This window comes from Dama dama, chromosome 12 (genome assembly GCF_033118175.1).
Source record: "Dama dama isolate Ldn47 chromosome 12, ASM3311817v1, whole genome shotgun sequence".
NCBI classification, from domain to species: Eukaryota; Metazoa; Chordata; class Mammalia; order Artiodactyla; family Cervidae; genus Dama; species Dama dama.
The window spans coordinates 41,526,768-41,542,171 of NC_083692.1; the positions used below are offsets into that span (position 1 = coordinate 41,526,768).

Genomic DNA, 15,404 nt, shown 5'->3' on the forward strand with positions numbered 1-15,404 from the left:
CATTTTAAGTAAAACATAGTCCAAAGCAATAAGTTCTTTTTTTTTTTTTTATTAGTTGGAGGCTAATTACTTCACAACATTTCAGTGGGTTTTGTCATACATTGATATGAATCAGCCATAGATTTACACGTATTCCCCATCCCGATCCCCCCTCCCACCTCCCTCTCCACCCGATTCCCCTGGGTCTTAATAAGTTCTTAAGAACAACCTTTTATAATGCTTGAGAGTAATGAGAAATGGGGAAGTAATCAACTCAAATAATTAACTCAGTATTGAACTATTTTAAGTCAGTCTTAAAAAGGAAGTCTCATTTCTCACAGGCTAACACAAAGCCAATTTAATTATTCAAGGATGAGGACATCCATCCTTTAGATTTCTGCATCTACAACTCCATTTTTATTAGTAATTCTACCCAAGGTAGTCAGATAAATAAAAAGAAATTCAAAAAGGATTTTATCACATTTCACATAATTTGGATTTTAAAGAAATGGCTTAATGTGAATTTCATTAATATATTCCCTGTCCCACTGCTACATATACCTAGCAATAAGATTAAAAGTTAAAAAATAAAAATAAATTCCCTATTCAGAGTAATTTCTTAACGAATATCCTCCTTTACACTGAAAATTATATCTAATATCTTTAAATACAACTATGGAATGAATCATGATTAAGGGTAAATAAAAAATCTGCCACAGCTACCGTTCTTGATATAATACTTCAGATGCACTCTCAAGTCCTTTAGGGCAATTATCAAGCTTATGTAACATATTATTCATCTCTAGCCTCTGGCCTCCAATATATTTAAAACCCAACTATTAAGCCATTTTATAGAAACTATGTTAACAAAAATGAGTTATTCAATTGAGTTACCTGGGATGTTGTTCACCATCTTGACACAAACTCTACTCATTCTTTAAAACCTATTCCAAATGTGAACCCTATCCTGCCTCAACCTAAAACTTACTACTCCTTTCAACTCTAACCACACCTAAGGATTACCAGGTGTGTACATGCCTACATTCCTCTTTACACAGTAATCTCCCTAAGGGTAGTGTGTTTATTCATTTTAATGTATCATGCAGAGCACCTTACTAAATACATAACAGGCCTCCAATGAGTGCCAGTTAGATGAATAAGTAATAAAAACACTGCCATTAGGATATAAACTGTCTGCCTATTAGAGAAAGTAAAATAGCCTTTTATCTTCCTTCTCAAGACTCCTCACTAGCAGCACAAATTAACCAGATTTAACTATTTTCAAATTTGAAAGCCTTAACAAAAGAGACTCAACACTGATAATTAAAGTTGAAAAGATTCATATTAGGTGAAATTCATAAAAAATTAAGTTCTATCTCTGCATGTTACTTCAAAATGATGAATATTCATGATAAAAATTTATAAAAACAAACATTAATAAAGCTAATGTTTAGGCTAACTATGTAACCAAGAAAAAATGCGAGTCAATACTTCTAGGTAACTTACAATCTAACAGCAGTGATGGATTAAGACATAAAAAGTACTTATAATGTAATAAAAATTAATTTCTTAATGGGAACATTTGCTATAACAATTTACAGTTTGAAATAAATACCTCAAAATATAAAGATTCAGAATTTGGGTCGCCTCGGTGAGACTGACTGGGGTTTAACTGCTTATTATCTTGTCTCTTTTGCAAATTCTGTCTTCTTTCTGAGGAAGTACTATGTCCTCGGCATCTGAATCCAACCTAAATAAACCCCAGAGGAGGAGAAAAATGTATTATTTTTAAGTAAAATGTTTTACTGAAGTATAACATACAGAAATGTACCCAAAAGTATACAACTCAACAAGTTTTCATAAAGTGCATAATTTGTTATAAAAAGGTAAAACTTTGACAAATGAGGTAAATATAATGAAAACACAAAAATGTGATAATTAGTGCATGTTACTCCCCCCCATGCATGAACACTTATATTGTCTTTATTTGTAATACCCAAAACAAGAAACATCCCAGATGTCCTTCATTGAGAGCATAAACTCATTGTGGTATATTCACCCTATAAAACAGTAGGCAATCATAAAAACAAACTAGTGATATAACTAACAATCTGTAGGAATCTCCAGAAAACCACACTAGTGAAAAAAGTCAATCCTAAAAAGACTGTATCAGTTTATGTATACAACATTCTGGAAATGACACAATCATAAAATGGGGAAACAGATTAGTAGATTCCCATTAGTGGATTCTAGAGTTTAAGGAGAAGCTAGTGAGGAAAGGAAGGGAGTCTGGTTATAAAAGAATGACATAAGGGATCCCTATAGTAAGGCATCTGTTTTGAATCCTGACTACATTGATGTCAGTATCGGGCTTGTGACATTGCACTGTAGTTTTGAACGATGTTACCATTGAGAGAAACTACGCATTACCTTTTTATAAAAAACTATTTCAGATCTATTAGTATCTGCAGCTTTCATATTTTTTAATCCTAAGACATATTAAAAATTTTAAATCTTGTTTATAAGAAAACAGATTTGAGGATAAAAATTTCGGTCACACAAATTATTATCCTATTAATACATCTGCAAAATGTTCAACTGTCATACAGAGAACTTAAGAGTAAGAAAAAGCATTATCTTAAGGCAATTAAGTTCCCTCTCTTAAGTACCCAATGCAACTTATATGAAATGCCCTTCTTAACCAGGACACTTTAGAGAAGATGTGAAAAGTACAGTCTTCTTTACCAGTTACTCAAGAATCCTAATAAACAGAACTTGAAGTGGACCTGGACTGCAGGTGCTGGTAAATAGGCTTTGGGTATGAAATAAAAAATACGCACACAAAGCCCTGGAAGCACCTGGCAATTCTCATGCTAATCAACAGGTCCAAAAAGACTTGCTGATAAGAAACAGAATTTTTACACTCTTCTGGGAAGTAGGTTGTATGGCAGAACTATAAGCTACAGCACAGTCCACATAGTAAATGTAATTCTTCCTTAGAGGATCTATTGTGAAAACTGGGCTACTTCCTATAAACTATAAGTACATGTTAAGAAACGAGATAATTTTCCAGGTACCCAACAGATTCTTGGTTTTAAATATTTACTTCATCTTAAAATAGACTCATGAGTGCTCGCTTTGGCAGCACATATACTAAAATTGGAACGATACAGAGAAGATTAGCATGGCCCCTGCGCAAGGATGACACGCAAATTCATGAAGCGTTCCATATTTTTGAGTGAAGTAAGCCAGAAAGATAAAGAACATTACAGCATACTAACACATATATATGGAATTTAGAAAGATGGTAACGATAACCCTATATGCAAAACAGAAAAAGAGACACAGAAATACAGAACAGACTTTTGAACTCTGTGGGAGAAGGTGAGGGTGGGATGTTTCAAAAGAACAGCATGTATACTATCTATGGTGAAACAGATCACCAGCCCAGGTGGGATGCATGAGATAAGTGCTCGGGCCTGGTGCACTGGGAAGACCCAGAGGAATCGGGTGGAGAGGGAGGTGGGAGGGGGGATCGGGATGGGGAATACGTGTAAATCTATGGCTGATGCATATCAATGTATGACAAAACCCACTGAAATGTTGTGAAGTAATTAGCCTCCAACTAATAAAAAATAATAAATAGAAAAAAAAAAATAGACTCATGAACATGGATAGAGAGACAGACAGAAAAATACACCATGTGATGAAGCCAATTTTAGAAAAATCTTTGATAGTATCTAGCAAGGAATGTTCTCAATAAAATTATTTCAACTTTAATGTCTGTTTAAAATTTTTCATAATACAGTATTTTTTAAATTGGTTCATGAAAAGAAGCTCACACAAAGGATGGCAAAACAAACACAATTTACAATGTCCAGGTACCAAAGAAACGACTTAATTCACAGAAATTATTCACACTGAAATGAGTACTAACAATCAAGCCCCAACATAGGGATGAATAGGAAGCAAGAGAGTAATTCTTGAGTAGAAATCTTCATTCCTTTGTACAGTCACTATCACAAAAAAGTAAATGTAAATCTGCCTTCCAAACAGCATTACAATTACATCAAAATGTTAGCCTTCTTGTAAACCACAGTTACTACATATGCATTAATGTTGTTACAAACACAAAAATAATTCTTTTAAAAAATAAATGCAACTTAATTCTTGGAGACAAAGTTTGAGGATTAAATTAAAATCCCCAACTAATAGTTCCAACAAAGTTCATGGGGATCAAATATGCAAGTATTTCAATTACCTCCTGGAATGAACCTTTGTTTTTTTAAGTTCTTCTCAAAGAGTTTTGTTAATAGAGACTGGGCATACAGAACCAAACAAAGCAAAAACAACAAATACATATTAAGATTTTTAAATGACTAGCATAAAAGTAATATATAAAGATTTAAGTTTTCATACTCCATTTACGTAGCAAAAAGAAAAACACTAAGAATTAACATATGAGGAATATGTACCAATTTGTTTTCAGAAAACTATACAATACTTCTAAAGAACACAAAAGGTGACTCAAAAAGAGAATGACATATTTTTTTTTCTAGAAAGATGCCACATCATAAAGGATGTCCATTCTCCTTAAGTTGATAGATTAATTTAATGACCAAACAACAAAACAGAAAATCCAGAAACAAGATTTCAAAATACATGGAAATTTAATAGGTGATAAAGGTGGCTATCTCAAACAGATGAAGTAATGGACTTGTCAATTCACAGTGGTGGGAGACTTGGGTAGCCACATGAAAAATACAAAATAAGACCCATTTCTCACAACATCCACTAAGACAAACTCTAAATGGAATAAAGATTTAAATGTAAAAAACATAAGAGCATAAACACACTGGAGGATAATTTCAGATAAATTTCTTTATAAAAAATCAACTTCTTAACAGTATTTAAAACAAACTTGTGCATGGCAATTATTAAGCAAAGTCAAAAATAAAAATGCAAATCTAGTAAAATATTTGCAACTCATATAACAGACTAAAGGCTCTTAAAATTTCTTTAAATGTGGTAAGAGCTTGATCAAATTGCTTTTAAAATGTACAAAAACAGAGAAAAAGGTCAAAGCACAATAAATGGACAAAGAACATAACAAGTTCACATAAGAGTACAAATGGTCCTTAAACATGGAAAGATGCTCAACTACATGAATACACTATTTCTCCTAACCCTGGCACAAATCCAAAATATTGAAAACACATGATTTCTGAGGCTCTATGGAAATAAGCACTCTCCACATTACTGTTAAGAATGCAAAATGGCACAATCTGGTGATATTTACCAAATAACAGAGGTGACTTCACCTTTTCACTCAGCAATACTTATCCAGGAATATATTCTACTGCTGTACACACAGATTTCAAAATAACACTGTGTCCACAATAGCAATAGTTTATAAACAAAGTGTCCATCAACAGGACTCCAGAAAATATCAAGGATGCATCAACATTAGGTGGTGGTGGTGGTTTAGTTGGAAGTTGTGTCCGACTCTTGTGACCCCACGGACTATAGCCGGCCAGGCTCCTCTGTCCATGAGATTTTCCAGGCAAGAATACTGGAGTGGGTTGCCATTTCCTTCTCCAGGGGATCTTCCCGACCCAGGAATTGAACCCAGGTCTCCTGCATTGCAGACAAATTCCTTCCCAACTGAGCTACAAGGGAAGCCCCAACAACACTGCTGCTAAGTCACTTCAGTCGTGTCCTACCCTGTTCGACCCCATAGACGGCAGCCTGCCAGGCTCCCCTGTCCCTGGGATTCTCCAGACAAGAACACTGGAGAGGGTTGCCATTCCTTCTCCAATGTGTGAAAGTGAAAAGTGAAAGTGAAGTCACTCAGTCATGTCCGACTCGTAGCAACCCCATGAAATGCAGCCTACCAGGCTCCTCCATCCATGGGATTTTCCAGGCAAGAGTACTGGAGTGGGGTGCCACTGCCTTCTCCACCAACAACATTAGGAGTTGCTTAAAAAAGTGCAGAAACCCTCTGAGTAAATAATACAGCAATATCTCTATGATACATTGTTAAGAGATGTGAACAGAGCACAGAACAGAATGAATAAAACATGAGATACATACTTATATATTTACTTATAATGACATGAAGAAACTGGGCAAATACACAGGTACAGGTAAGAGGAGAACACATGTGGAGGCAGGATGCAAATGAGATTGTTTGTTGTATAACCTTTTTCATATATTTTTTTCAACCTATTCACAAAATAAAACCATTTTTACTTTATTCAAAAATAAAACTTAAATTTTTAGACTCTATCATTTACAATTAAGGTTACATCAGAGTATAGAAAAAACCTGCTGTTTCAAATGTTAAGACGCTGGTAAAAGTATTAAAAAATCATGTCATTGTTCAGTAATTAAAACCACACTGTACAGGTGTACAAATCTAATAAATGGGGAAAAAGGTCAAAAACAGAACCTGAAACATAAGAAATTAGCAGATGACTAAAAGAGTAAATCAGAAAAAAATTAATATATTACAACATTAAGACAACTGGTTAACTACTGTGAAAACTGACATCATTACGTTGTACCACGCTTCAAAAGAAAACCTTGGATAAAAAAGTTTTGAAAACATTACACTGTAAAAAAGCAGCAGAAAGTACAAATGAATATTTACTGCATTTCTAAAAGGCTTTTTTTAAGCCTTAAAACGATCAGAAATTGCAAAGGGAAAATATTTTGACTTAAAAAAAAAAGATTATCCCTATCAAAAAATCAAACAACTGCACACTTAAGAAAAGTACAACAAAGCCTCAGAAGTAGAAAAGAAAACACATTGTTCAACACCTGGCTCCAGTTCTTTTGGAATGAACAGATACAAAGTAAACAAATGTTTATGCATTTCCATAATTTTCTGTTTTGTGTTTTTTCACCATTCTGCTTAGCTTTGGGGCAGAGATAAAATATTTTTCTGTATCAGTATTATTTACTCTCTAGAGGACTACTGACATCAAAAGTACCAATGCTGAGACTGCAAGCTTGGCAGGACTAGCAGTTACAATTTCAAGATAAAATTTTAGTACTTGACCAAACATTCCACAGATTTTGTTTATCTAATCTATATAAACAATTCTTGTTTCAGCTCTTTTGTTTTTGATCAAATAAAGCTAGACTGCTTCACAAGCCTGCCACAAACAACAATGACTCATTTTTCCAATAACCGTAGGGAAGAGGCACTATTCTACTTGTTTTCCTGACAGCAAAATTAATGCTAGGGAACTTCACTTCAGGGAGGCAAGGCACAGGCAAGTATTTGGTTTATTCAATCCATTATTAACTTACTTCTATTTCAGTTCATCTAGATCTACTCACATGGTAACTTTAATTCCCATTAACAAGATTTAAGAAATCCAGGCATGCTATCTAAAAATTAAAAAAGGAAAAATACTGACCAACCAATGCCTCCCTGATTTCATAGACAACCAACACAGGAAGGTAGTTATTGGAAGCCTGTGGCAGTATATAACTTGCTCTGCTGCACTGCAGCTGAATCTTGCTCCCCAAACCCAGGAAGCTACGCAGTCTGGCCACATCACAGCCCGAGGTGGCCATCACTGTGGTACCGCACCAAGCATGGCTGGTGGTGTTTATAGTCAAGGAAAGACATGGACAAGGCTGTGGTCCTGAAGGTCAAAAAAATCAATATTTAAGGCATTAACATGCTTTATGTTTTTTATATAGATAGGAAAAAGTCACAGAAGATGAAGCAGGACTGTATTCTTTTTTTAAGTTATAAAATATCCAAATACATTTCTTAAATAGAGAAAAGTAGAAAATGGTACAATATATATCCCACCTATTCAACATCTTGTCATTTTGTTTCATTATTTAAATAATAGTTTTATTTGTTAAACTACTTCAAAGGTACAGATTACCATGTTAAACACAATATGCATCGCCAAAAATTAAGGACACTGCTCTTCAAAGCCATAATTTATAATAATTCATTTCACACCTCTTTCTCCAACCTAATCCAAATTACCTGTGAATTATTTCTTTGTTCAGTCTGCCTTCCACCTCTAGAAAATGTCTGATTTTTTTCCATCCAAGGTTTTTTCTGAGTTGCCTGGCAAGTTACATTAGACCAATTTACACCACCTATAATAAATGAGATTTTAAAATATAATTATAAAGACGCCAAAACCTAAAGTGCCCCCTAACATCATGTGTTGAAACTCAGTCATTCTAAATGTAACTCTGGAAAATTTCCATAAACTTTAAGTGGCATTCCAGTTCTTGGTAATGTTAAGTGTCAACTTGCAGAATACCTCCAGCTGACATTCTCCCAATTTCATCAACAAAACCATATTTTCAAATTAACTTGCATTTCTTTGGAAGACTTCTAATTTTTTTGTAGCATCAGCAAGCTTCATGCTTAAAGCAAAACTGTGACATGGACAGAGAAGAAAATAGAGCAAAAACACTATGCAGAAAATAAGTACCTGCACATACAGATGAGTCCACATGCTAAAAATAGAAACAAAAAAAAAGACAATTATTTTCTGCTTAAGAGTAAACACCATATTCCTTGCAAAACATCTCACAATTCCATCTACTGTGAAGTACACTTATTATAATCTTAGAAAAAATACTTCTCCATAAATGAGTATTTTTATATTAATAGTAAAACATACAAAACACATCTTTAACCATTGTATTATAGGAACTATTAATGAAAATAGATACTTCAGCTTTAGGCAAAGACACAAAGATAACACTGACAGAGATGACAGATGAGAAGATAAAGCAACGTCACATACACTGATGGAGCCAGAATCGGGATTTCTCAACCCCCCCGCAGCAGGCTGCTGGTTGTTGCTGTGTTTGGGGCTGCAGTAGCCACTGTCACTGTCAATGTCAGCCTCACTAGCTCCCTGCTCACTAGAGGACTCGGCAGTCGGGTGGGAGGCTCTTCTCCTCCTGCCTTTGGCCTTCCAGAGCATTGCGGCAGAGCTCTCAGAGAGAGATTTGTTTGCGATGTCTGATGGGAAATCTGTAAGGCAAGGAAAGTGTGAAAACTCTTGAGGAACAAGCTGACCAATTCTTTTAAATTATCATTAAAATTGTAAGAAAAGAACAATATTGAACTTTGTAAACAAAGAAAACAGGTGGAAACTTTTTGAAAAGATCAGCAAAAGATGTTCCTGACAAGTTGCTTTATAACATGTGTTTATTATGGAGAGTATCTGCATAACTATTTGTGTATTTAATATTATATAATTAAAACAAACCACTATCATCCATTAAACATCACCAATCCTTTGAAGTCCACTGCATGCTTCCTCCACCACTTTATTCTCTTCCTCCCTCAGAGGCTATTCGGAATTGTGTTTATCACTCCTTCAATTTTTAAAATAGATTTACTGTGGACTTCTGTATTTCCAAAACATAAATTACGTACTTTTGCAGTTCTACCTTTATAAAAATGGAATCACACGTCCACATTCTTCTGTGACTTGCTTCCCCCTGCTGCTGCTCTCTCCCTCAAACGCTGATTGATTTTGAGATTCTGATGCATGTGGCTATAATTCATTAAGATCACTGAAATCTAGAATGCCTGTGTATGAATATACCAGAGTGCCTTTGTCCTTTGTACCACTGATGGGACACTTGGGTTGTTCTGGGGTTTTGCTCTCAACAACAGTACTTCTGTAAACATTCTTATATAGATGAAAGAGTATGTATGTGTGCACATGAAGGTTTCTCTAAGGTAAATACTGGTAGGCTTAGGGGTTACATGTAATGTTCAACTTACCTAGGTAATGCCAAATCATTTTCAAAGGTGGTTAAAACAGTTTGCACTCTAAGAGCAGGATATAAATAACCCTGCTGGTGCACATATTCACCAAATACTAGACACTGTCCTCTAGGCTGTAATTTCTCTCAATTGCTGGGTATAAAAAGATGGCTCATTGCAGATTTTAATTTTCATTTTCCTGCTTAATAATGAGGTTGGGAATAGACATGCATGTTTTCCCCTCTGTGAAATACTTGTTAGTTTTACTTTTGGATTGTTTGATTTCTGTCTATTTTTCTACTAAGTTGCCTGTTTCTCATTTTTGTGTTTCACAAATTGTACTTACAAGACATTTTAAAAAACAAGACCTCTTAGCAATTCCTCCCAACCCAACACACCACTAAAATTCCTTTTACTACATAATCTTCCCCTACAACCCTTCTCTCACAATCACAATTTTTCTATATATAACTTTTATACAGAATCAATATAATTTTTAGTTGTGCTGTTTAATATTATATGTATGTTCTTTGTTAATTATAATATATGAAGGTTCCATATTAGCCCACTGAGTGGATGTCCTGGGCACTTCTTTTGACTTATCGCCTATTACTGGACTTTGAGAAGTTTTCAGTGGTTTTTTATGTGCTGCCGCAGTATACGCACCTTTAATCAAACAGTTCCTTTCCTTTCTGGGAGGAGATTCCATTTGGATACACTGTCCTCAGTAGGCCAACTGGAGCAAAACAAAGATTCCTACAGTTCTGCCAAAGTGTTTCAGCCCCATGGCAGCACTGCATTCCAGGGGCCCTGAGCGCAAGGTGAGATCATTTTCTTACTGATTCTTATGAACTCTTCACATGTCCTCATACTAATCGTTTGTCAGTTACACACATGGTAAAATCCTTACCAAGATTTGCGACTTGCTCCTTCATTCACTCTTTTTCCCCTTTTGGCTGTGCTGTCTTTGCCGCTGCACAGATGTGCTTTCTCTAGATGTGGCTGCTGGGAGCTGCCCTGCAGTTGCAGTGCTCAGACCTCTCACTGCGGTGGCTTCTCTTTTGCGGAGCACAGGCTCTAGGGCGTGCAGGCTTCAGTAGTTGCGGCTCGTGGCCTCAGTGACTGCATTTCTAGGCTCTAGAGCACAGGCTCAAAAGTTGTGGCACAGGCTTAGTTGCTCTGTGCCATGTGGGATGTTCCTGGACAAGGGATTGAACTTGAGTTTCCTACATTGGTAGGCAGATTCTTTACCACTGAACCACCAGGGAAGCCCCTTCATTCACTCTTGATAAATAGAAATTCTTAATTTTATAAATAGTTTTCTCCATGCAATCATAAAGGTATCTGTCTATATTTTCTTCTACATGTGGCTTTCTCATTTAAGTCCTTAATTCATCTGGAACAGATGTGCATGATATAAAAATTAATCAGCCAGTTAAATAATTAATTAAAAACATAAGATTTGCAAGTTGTATATGTTAAGGGTCTGTAATGCTATCTCTGTCATTTTCCTTGTATATGTTTTCACATACATGGGTCTGTTTCTGGGACTCTGTTCTGTTTAACCTTTGTATACTGTATTTTGTATATTTTTGTATAAGCCTATAAAAAATAAATGGCTTAGTAGGTCTTGCTACCTAGAAGAAAAAGTTCTTTTGTTAATACTTTTTAAAAATGCTTTTAATTAGAAAAAAATTTTTTTTTAATTTTTAATTTTTTTGGCCATATCATGTGGCATGTGAGATCTTAATTCCCCGAACAGGGACTGAACCCATGCTCCCTGAAGCGGAAGTAGAGTTCTAGCCACTGACATACCAGGAAATTCCCAAGAGGAAACGTTGTTTTCCAGGAAGTCATGGCTCTTTTCAGATGAGTACTCTTTTATTTTAGAAATTAGTTTGTCAAGTTCTCCAAAAATCCCCATTGGAATTTTTATCAGAAATGTGTTGAATTTGTAGATTAACAAAGGGAAAAATGCCATTTGCAACATCAGATCATCCTGAATGAGCAAGCGACAGGTTTTTTTTACAATGTCCTATAATAAAGTTAGTTTTCAGTATAAATGTCTTATACTTTGTCAGTTATCCCAGAAACTGTATTTTTGTTGTTATTGTAAATGATATCTTTTCTTAAATTCTGATTGTTGGTAACACACTGTAATGAACTTCTGTGTATTATCTTATACCTAGCCATCTCACTAAACTCTTTTAAGTAATACAAGCTTGTGTTCAAGAGTAAAAACGTATTACAAATTCTTTAAACTATAATTTGCATTCTACCTATCAGTTCAGTTCAGTCGCTCAGTCGTGTCCGACTCTTTGCAACCCCATGAATCGCAGCACGCCAGGCCTCCCTGTCTATCACCAACTCCCGGAGTTTACTCAAACTCATGTCCATCGAGTCGGTGATGCCATCCAGCCATCTCATCCTCTGTCGTCCCCTTCTCCTCCTGCCCTCAATCCCTCCCAGCATCAGGGTCTTTTCCAATGAGTCAACTCTTTGCAAACTCTTTGAACAACCCAGTTCAAAAGCATCAATTTTTTGGAGCTCAGCTTTCTTCACAGTCCAACTTTCACATCCATACACAACCACTGGAAAAACCATAGCCTTGACTAGACGGACCTTTGTTGGCAAAGTAACATCTCTGCTTTTTAATATGCTATCTAGGTTGGTCATAACTTTCCTTCCAAGGAGTAAGCGTCTTTTTAATTTCATGGCTGCAGTCACCATCTGTAGCGATTTTGGAGCCCAAAAGAATAAAGTCTGACACTGTTTCCACTGTCTCCTCATCTATTTCCCATGAAGTGATGGGACCAGATGCCATGATCTTAGTTTTCTGAATGTTGAGCTTTAAGCCAACTTTTTCACTTTCCTCTTTCACTTTCATCAAGAGGCTTTTTAGTTCCTCTTCACTTTCTGCCATAAGGGTGGTGTCATCTGCATCTCTGAGGTTATTGATATTTCTCCCAGCAATCTTGATTCCAGCTTGTGCTTCTTCCAGCCCAGCGTTTCTCATGATGTACTCTGCATATAAGTTAAATAAGCAGGGTGACAACATACAGCCTTGAGTACTCCTTTTCCTACTTGGAACCAGTCTGTTGTTCCATGTGCAGTTCTAACTGTTGCTTCCTGACCTGCATACAGGTTTCTCAAGAGGCAGGTCAGGTGGTCTGATATCCATTCCCATCTCTTTCAGAATTTTCCACAGTTTATTGTGATCCACACAGCCAAAGGCTTTGGCATAGTCAATAAAGCAGAAATAGATGTTTTTCTGGAACGTTCTTGCTTTTTCGATGATCCAACAGATGTTGGCAATTTGATCTCTGGTTCCTCTGCCTTTTCTAAAACCAGCTTGAACATCTGGAAGATCACGGTTCACATATGGTTGAAGCCTGGCTTGGAGAATTTTGAGCATTACTTTACTAGCGTGTGAGATAAGTGCAATTGTGCGGTAGTTTAGCATTCTTTGGCATTGCCTTTCTTTGGGATTGGAATGAAAACTGATCTTTTCCAGTCCTGTGGCCACTGCTGACTTTTCCAAATTTGCTGGCATATTCAGTGCAGCACTTTCACAACATCATCTTTCAGTATTTGAAATAGCTCAACTGGAATTCCATCACCTCCACGAGCTTTGTTCATACTGATGTTTCCTAAGGCCCACCTGACCTCACATTCCAGGATGTCCAGCTCTAGGTGAGTATGAGTGATCACATCTTTGTTATTATCTGGGCCATGAAGATCTTTTTTGTACAGTTCTTTTGTGTATTCTTGCCACCTCTTCTTAATATCTTCTGCTTCTGTTAGGTCCATACAATTTCTGTCCTTTGATAAAGGACAGAAATTCTACCAGTAATTGACACCAATTCATCCTGATTAAGAACAACCTGAAGAATAAGAATACTGATAGAAGGTATAATCTTCTACTCAAATTATATCTTCATCTTTTCACTTTCTAACTCTTGAGATTCAGAAGGTTGTCTTTGTGGTCACTTAATGAGCAAACCAAAGACATTAGAACAAATTTTTAAAGTAGTTCTAGGGTTCAAAGCATGTAGAAATGGGTCATTGTGTCTAGGAACAACCAAAACATACAGAACTTTGTCATCTATTACCCTATGGCTCTTTATCATAAACCATGCCAAGCATTCATCAGTCTGTTAATCTTATCACTTTATGCCCTACAAACCATACAATGACTGTACTATCAGCAAGCTGTTTTTTAACCGATTCCCGGATTCTTTCTTACTCCTAAGGAACCTAAGCAATTGTGAAAGGATAACTGAATGGATGTCCAACATAAAAGCTACAGTACAAATGAAAGAAAGTATGTACCATCTAATTCATTTCAAGCAAGACAGCATTTTTGTAAAAACTGTAAAGGGTAAAAAGCAAACACGCCTTTGAACAGATCTAGTCTGGATCATCAATAAGGATTTTTAAACGACAATGAACAGAGAAGACAGCTCCCCACTCCATAGTTACCAAGCGCATTATCAGGGGTACAACATGAAGCTTCACATGTAACGGGAAAACAGTGAGGATTTTAAGACTACTTATTAATTCTTACCTATTGTCAGGATAAAGCTTTTTACTTTAATGTTTACACAGTCCTCTTAAAAACTTTTAACAAAATGATATAAAACTAGCCCAAAATTTTTTTGTTTGAGGATACATGTTACCGCTAATAGGTCTGGTTCAGATCTATGCTAAAATATGGTGCACAAAACTTGGTAAGTTCTTCTATAAAGATATTCATAGAATGTTTTAAAAGAGATTTTAATCTAGTTATTGACAAACCTATGAAAAATAAAAATAAAATAAAACATGTTTAATTCTAACTTCTACCAAAAGGAGTCCCTCAAATCTCTACAATGTCTTCAAAATTCCATCTCTGATTTCTGAACTGCTTCACTCCTATAAGGGGATAAGGAAACCTCAAATTCTGCTCAAAACTACATAAGCCAGCCCCCAAGTTGAAAGAACTTTAAGAACATGGGACTGTTTTATCTTTCCTGAAGAATTCCACAAAGTGGCAGGATAAACAGAAGACTCAAAGTCCAAAATCCTAAAGAGTGGTAAAGTCTACAATTACAAAGTCAATGCATGACAACAGATAAAAATCAATGTATACAGACATAGAGAACAAGCTTGAGGTTGCCAAAGTGTGTGTGTGTGGGAGGGGTGTGTGGGGAGGGGTGAATTGGGAGTTTGGGATGAGCAGATGCAAACAAACAAGGTCCTATTGTAGAAGACAGAAAACTGTATTCAATATCCTATGATAAACCATAATGGAAAAGAAAGTTAAAAAGAATGTACTGTATATGTATGTATAAATGAAACCACTGCTGTACAGCAGACATTAACACAAGACTGTAAATCAACTGTATTTCAATAAAATAAAAAATATTTTAAAATCTATGATGTATATACATAAGAAAAATCTTGCCTTACCAGTTTGCTGTGAAGCATCTACCAGGAGCACAATTTTTGACCGATTATCGGGACCTGCTGCACTTGTCTCTTTCTGAATAGCTACATTTTTCACCAGTGGTCTTTTGCTTTTTATGTGCTGTTGTATGAGTTGTTGCTGATTGAAGTAAAAAAAAAAATTAAAATCCTATTCAATGTACTAAAAAACATTGTAAAATATATC

General features: G+C 35.7%; 1 protein-coding gene and 1 non-coding gene across 2 annotated transcripts in view; one reads left to right on the top strand and one right to left on the bottom strand.

Annotated features, from left to right (window-relative positions):
* SECISBP2L (SECIS binding protein 2 like) overlaps window positions 1-15,404 on the bottom strand; it is a 55,899-nt gene that overhangs the window by 28,321 nt on the left and 12,174 nt on the right. Inside the window, exons 4-8 of the mRNA XM_061157102.1 lie at window positions 15,203-15,338; window positions 8,775-9,007; window positions 8,457-8,481; window positions 7,997-8,112; window positions 1,595-1,729 (exon numbers count right to left, since the gene is read on the bottom strand). Coding sequence (XP_061013085.1) covers window positions 1,595-1,729; window positions 7,997-8,112; window positions 8,457-8,481; window positions 8,775-9,007; window positions 15,203-15,338 — 645 coding nt within the window. The remainder of the gene's footprint in view (window positions 1-1,594; window positions 1,730-7,996; window positions 8,113-8,456; window positions 8,482-8,774; window positions 9,008-15,202; window positions 15,339-15,404) is intronic.
* On the top strand, window positions 3,109-3,215 carry LOC133067605 (U6 spliceosomal RNA). Its single transcript, XR_009695373.1, has one exon. It is a non-coding gene; the product is annotated as a U6 spliceosomal RNA (small nuclear RNA).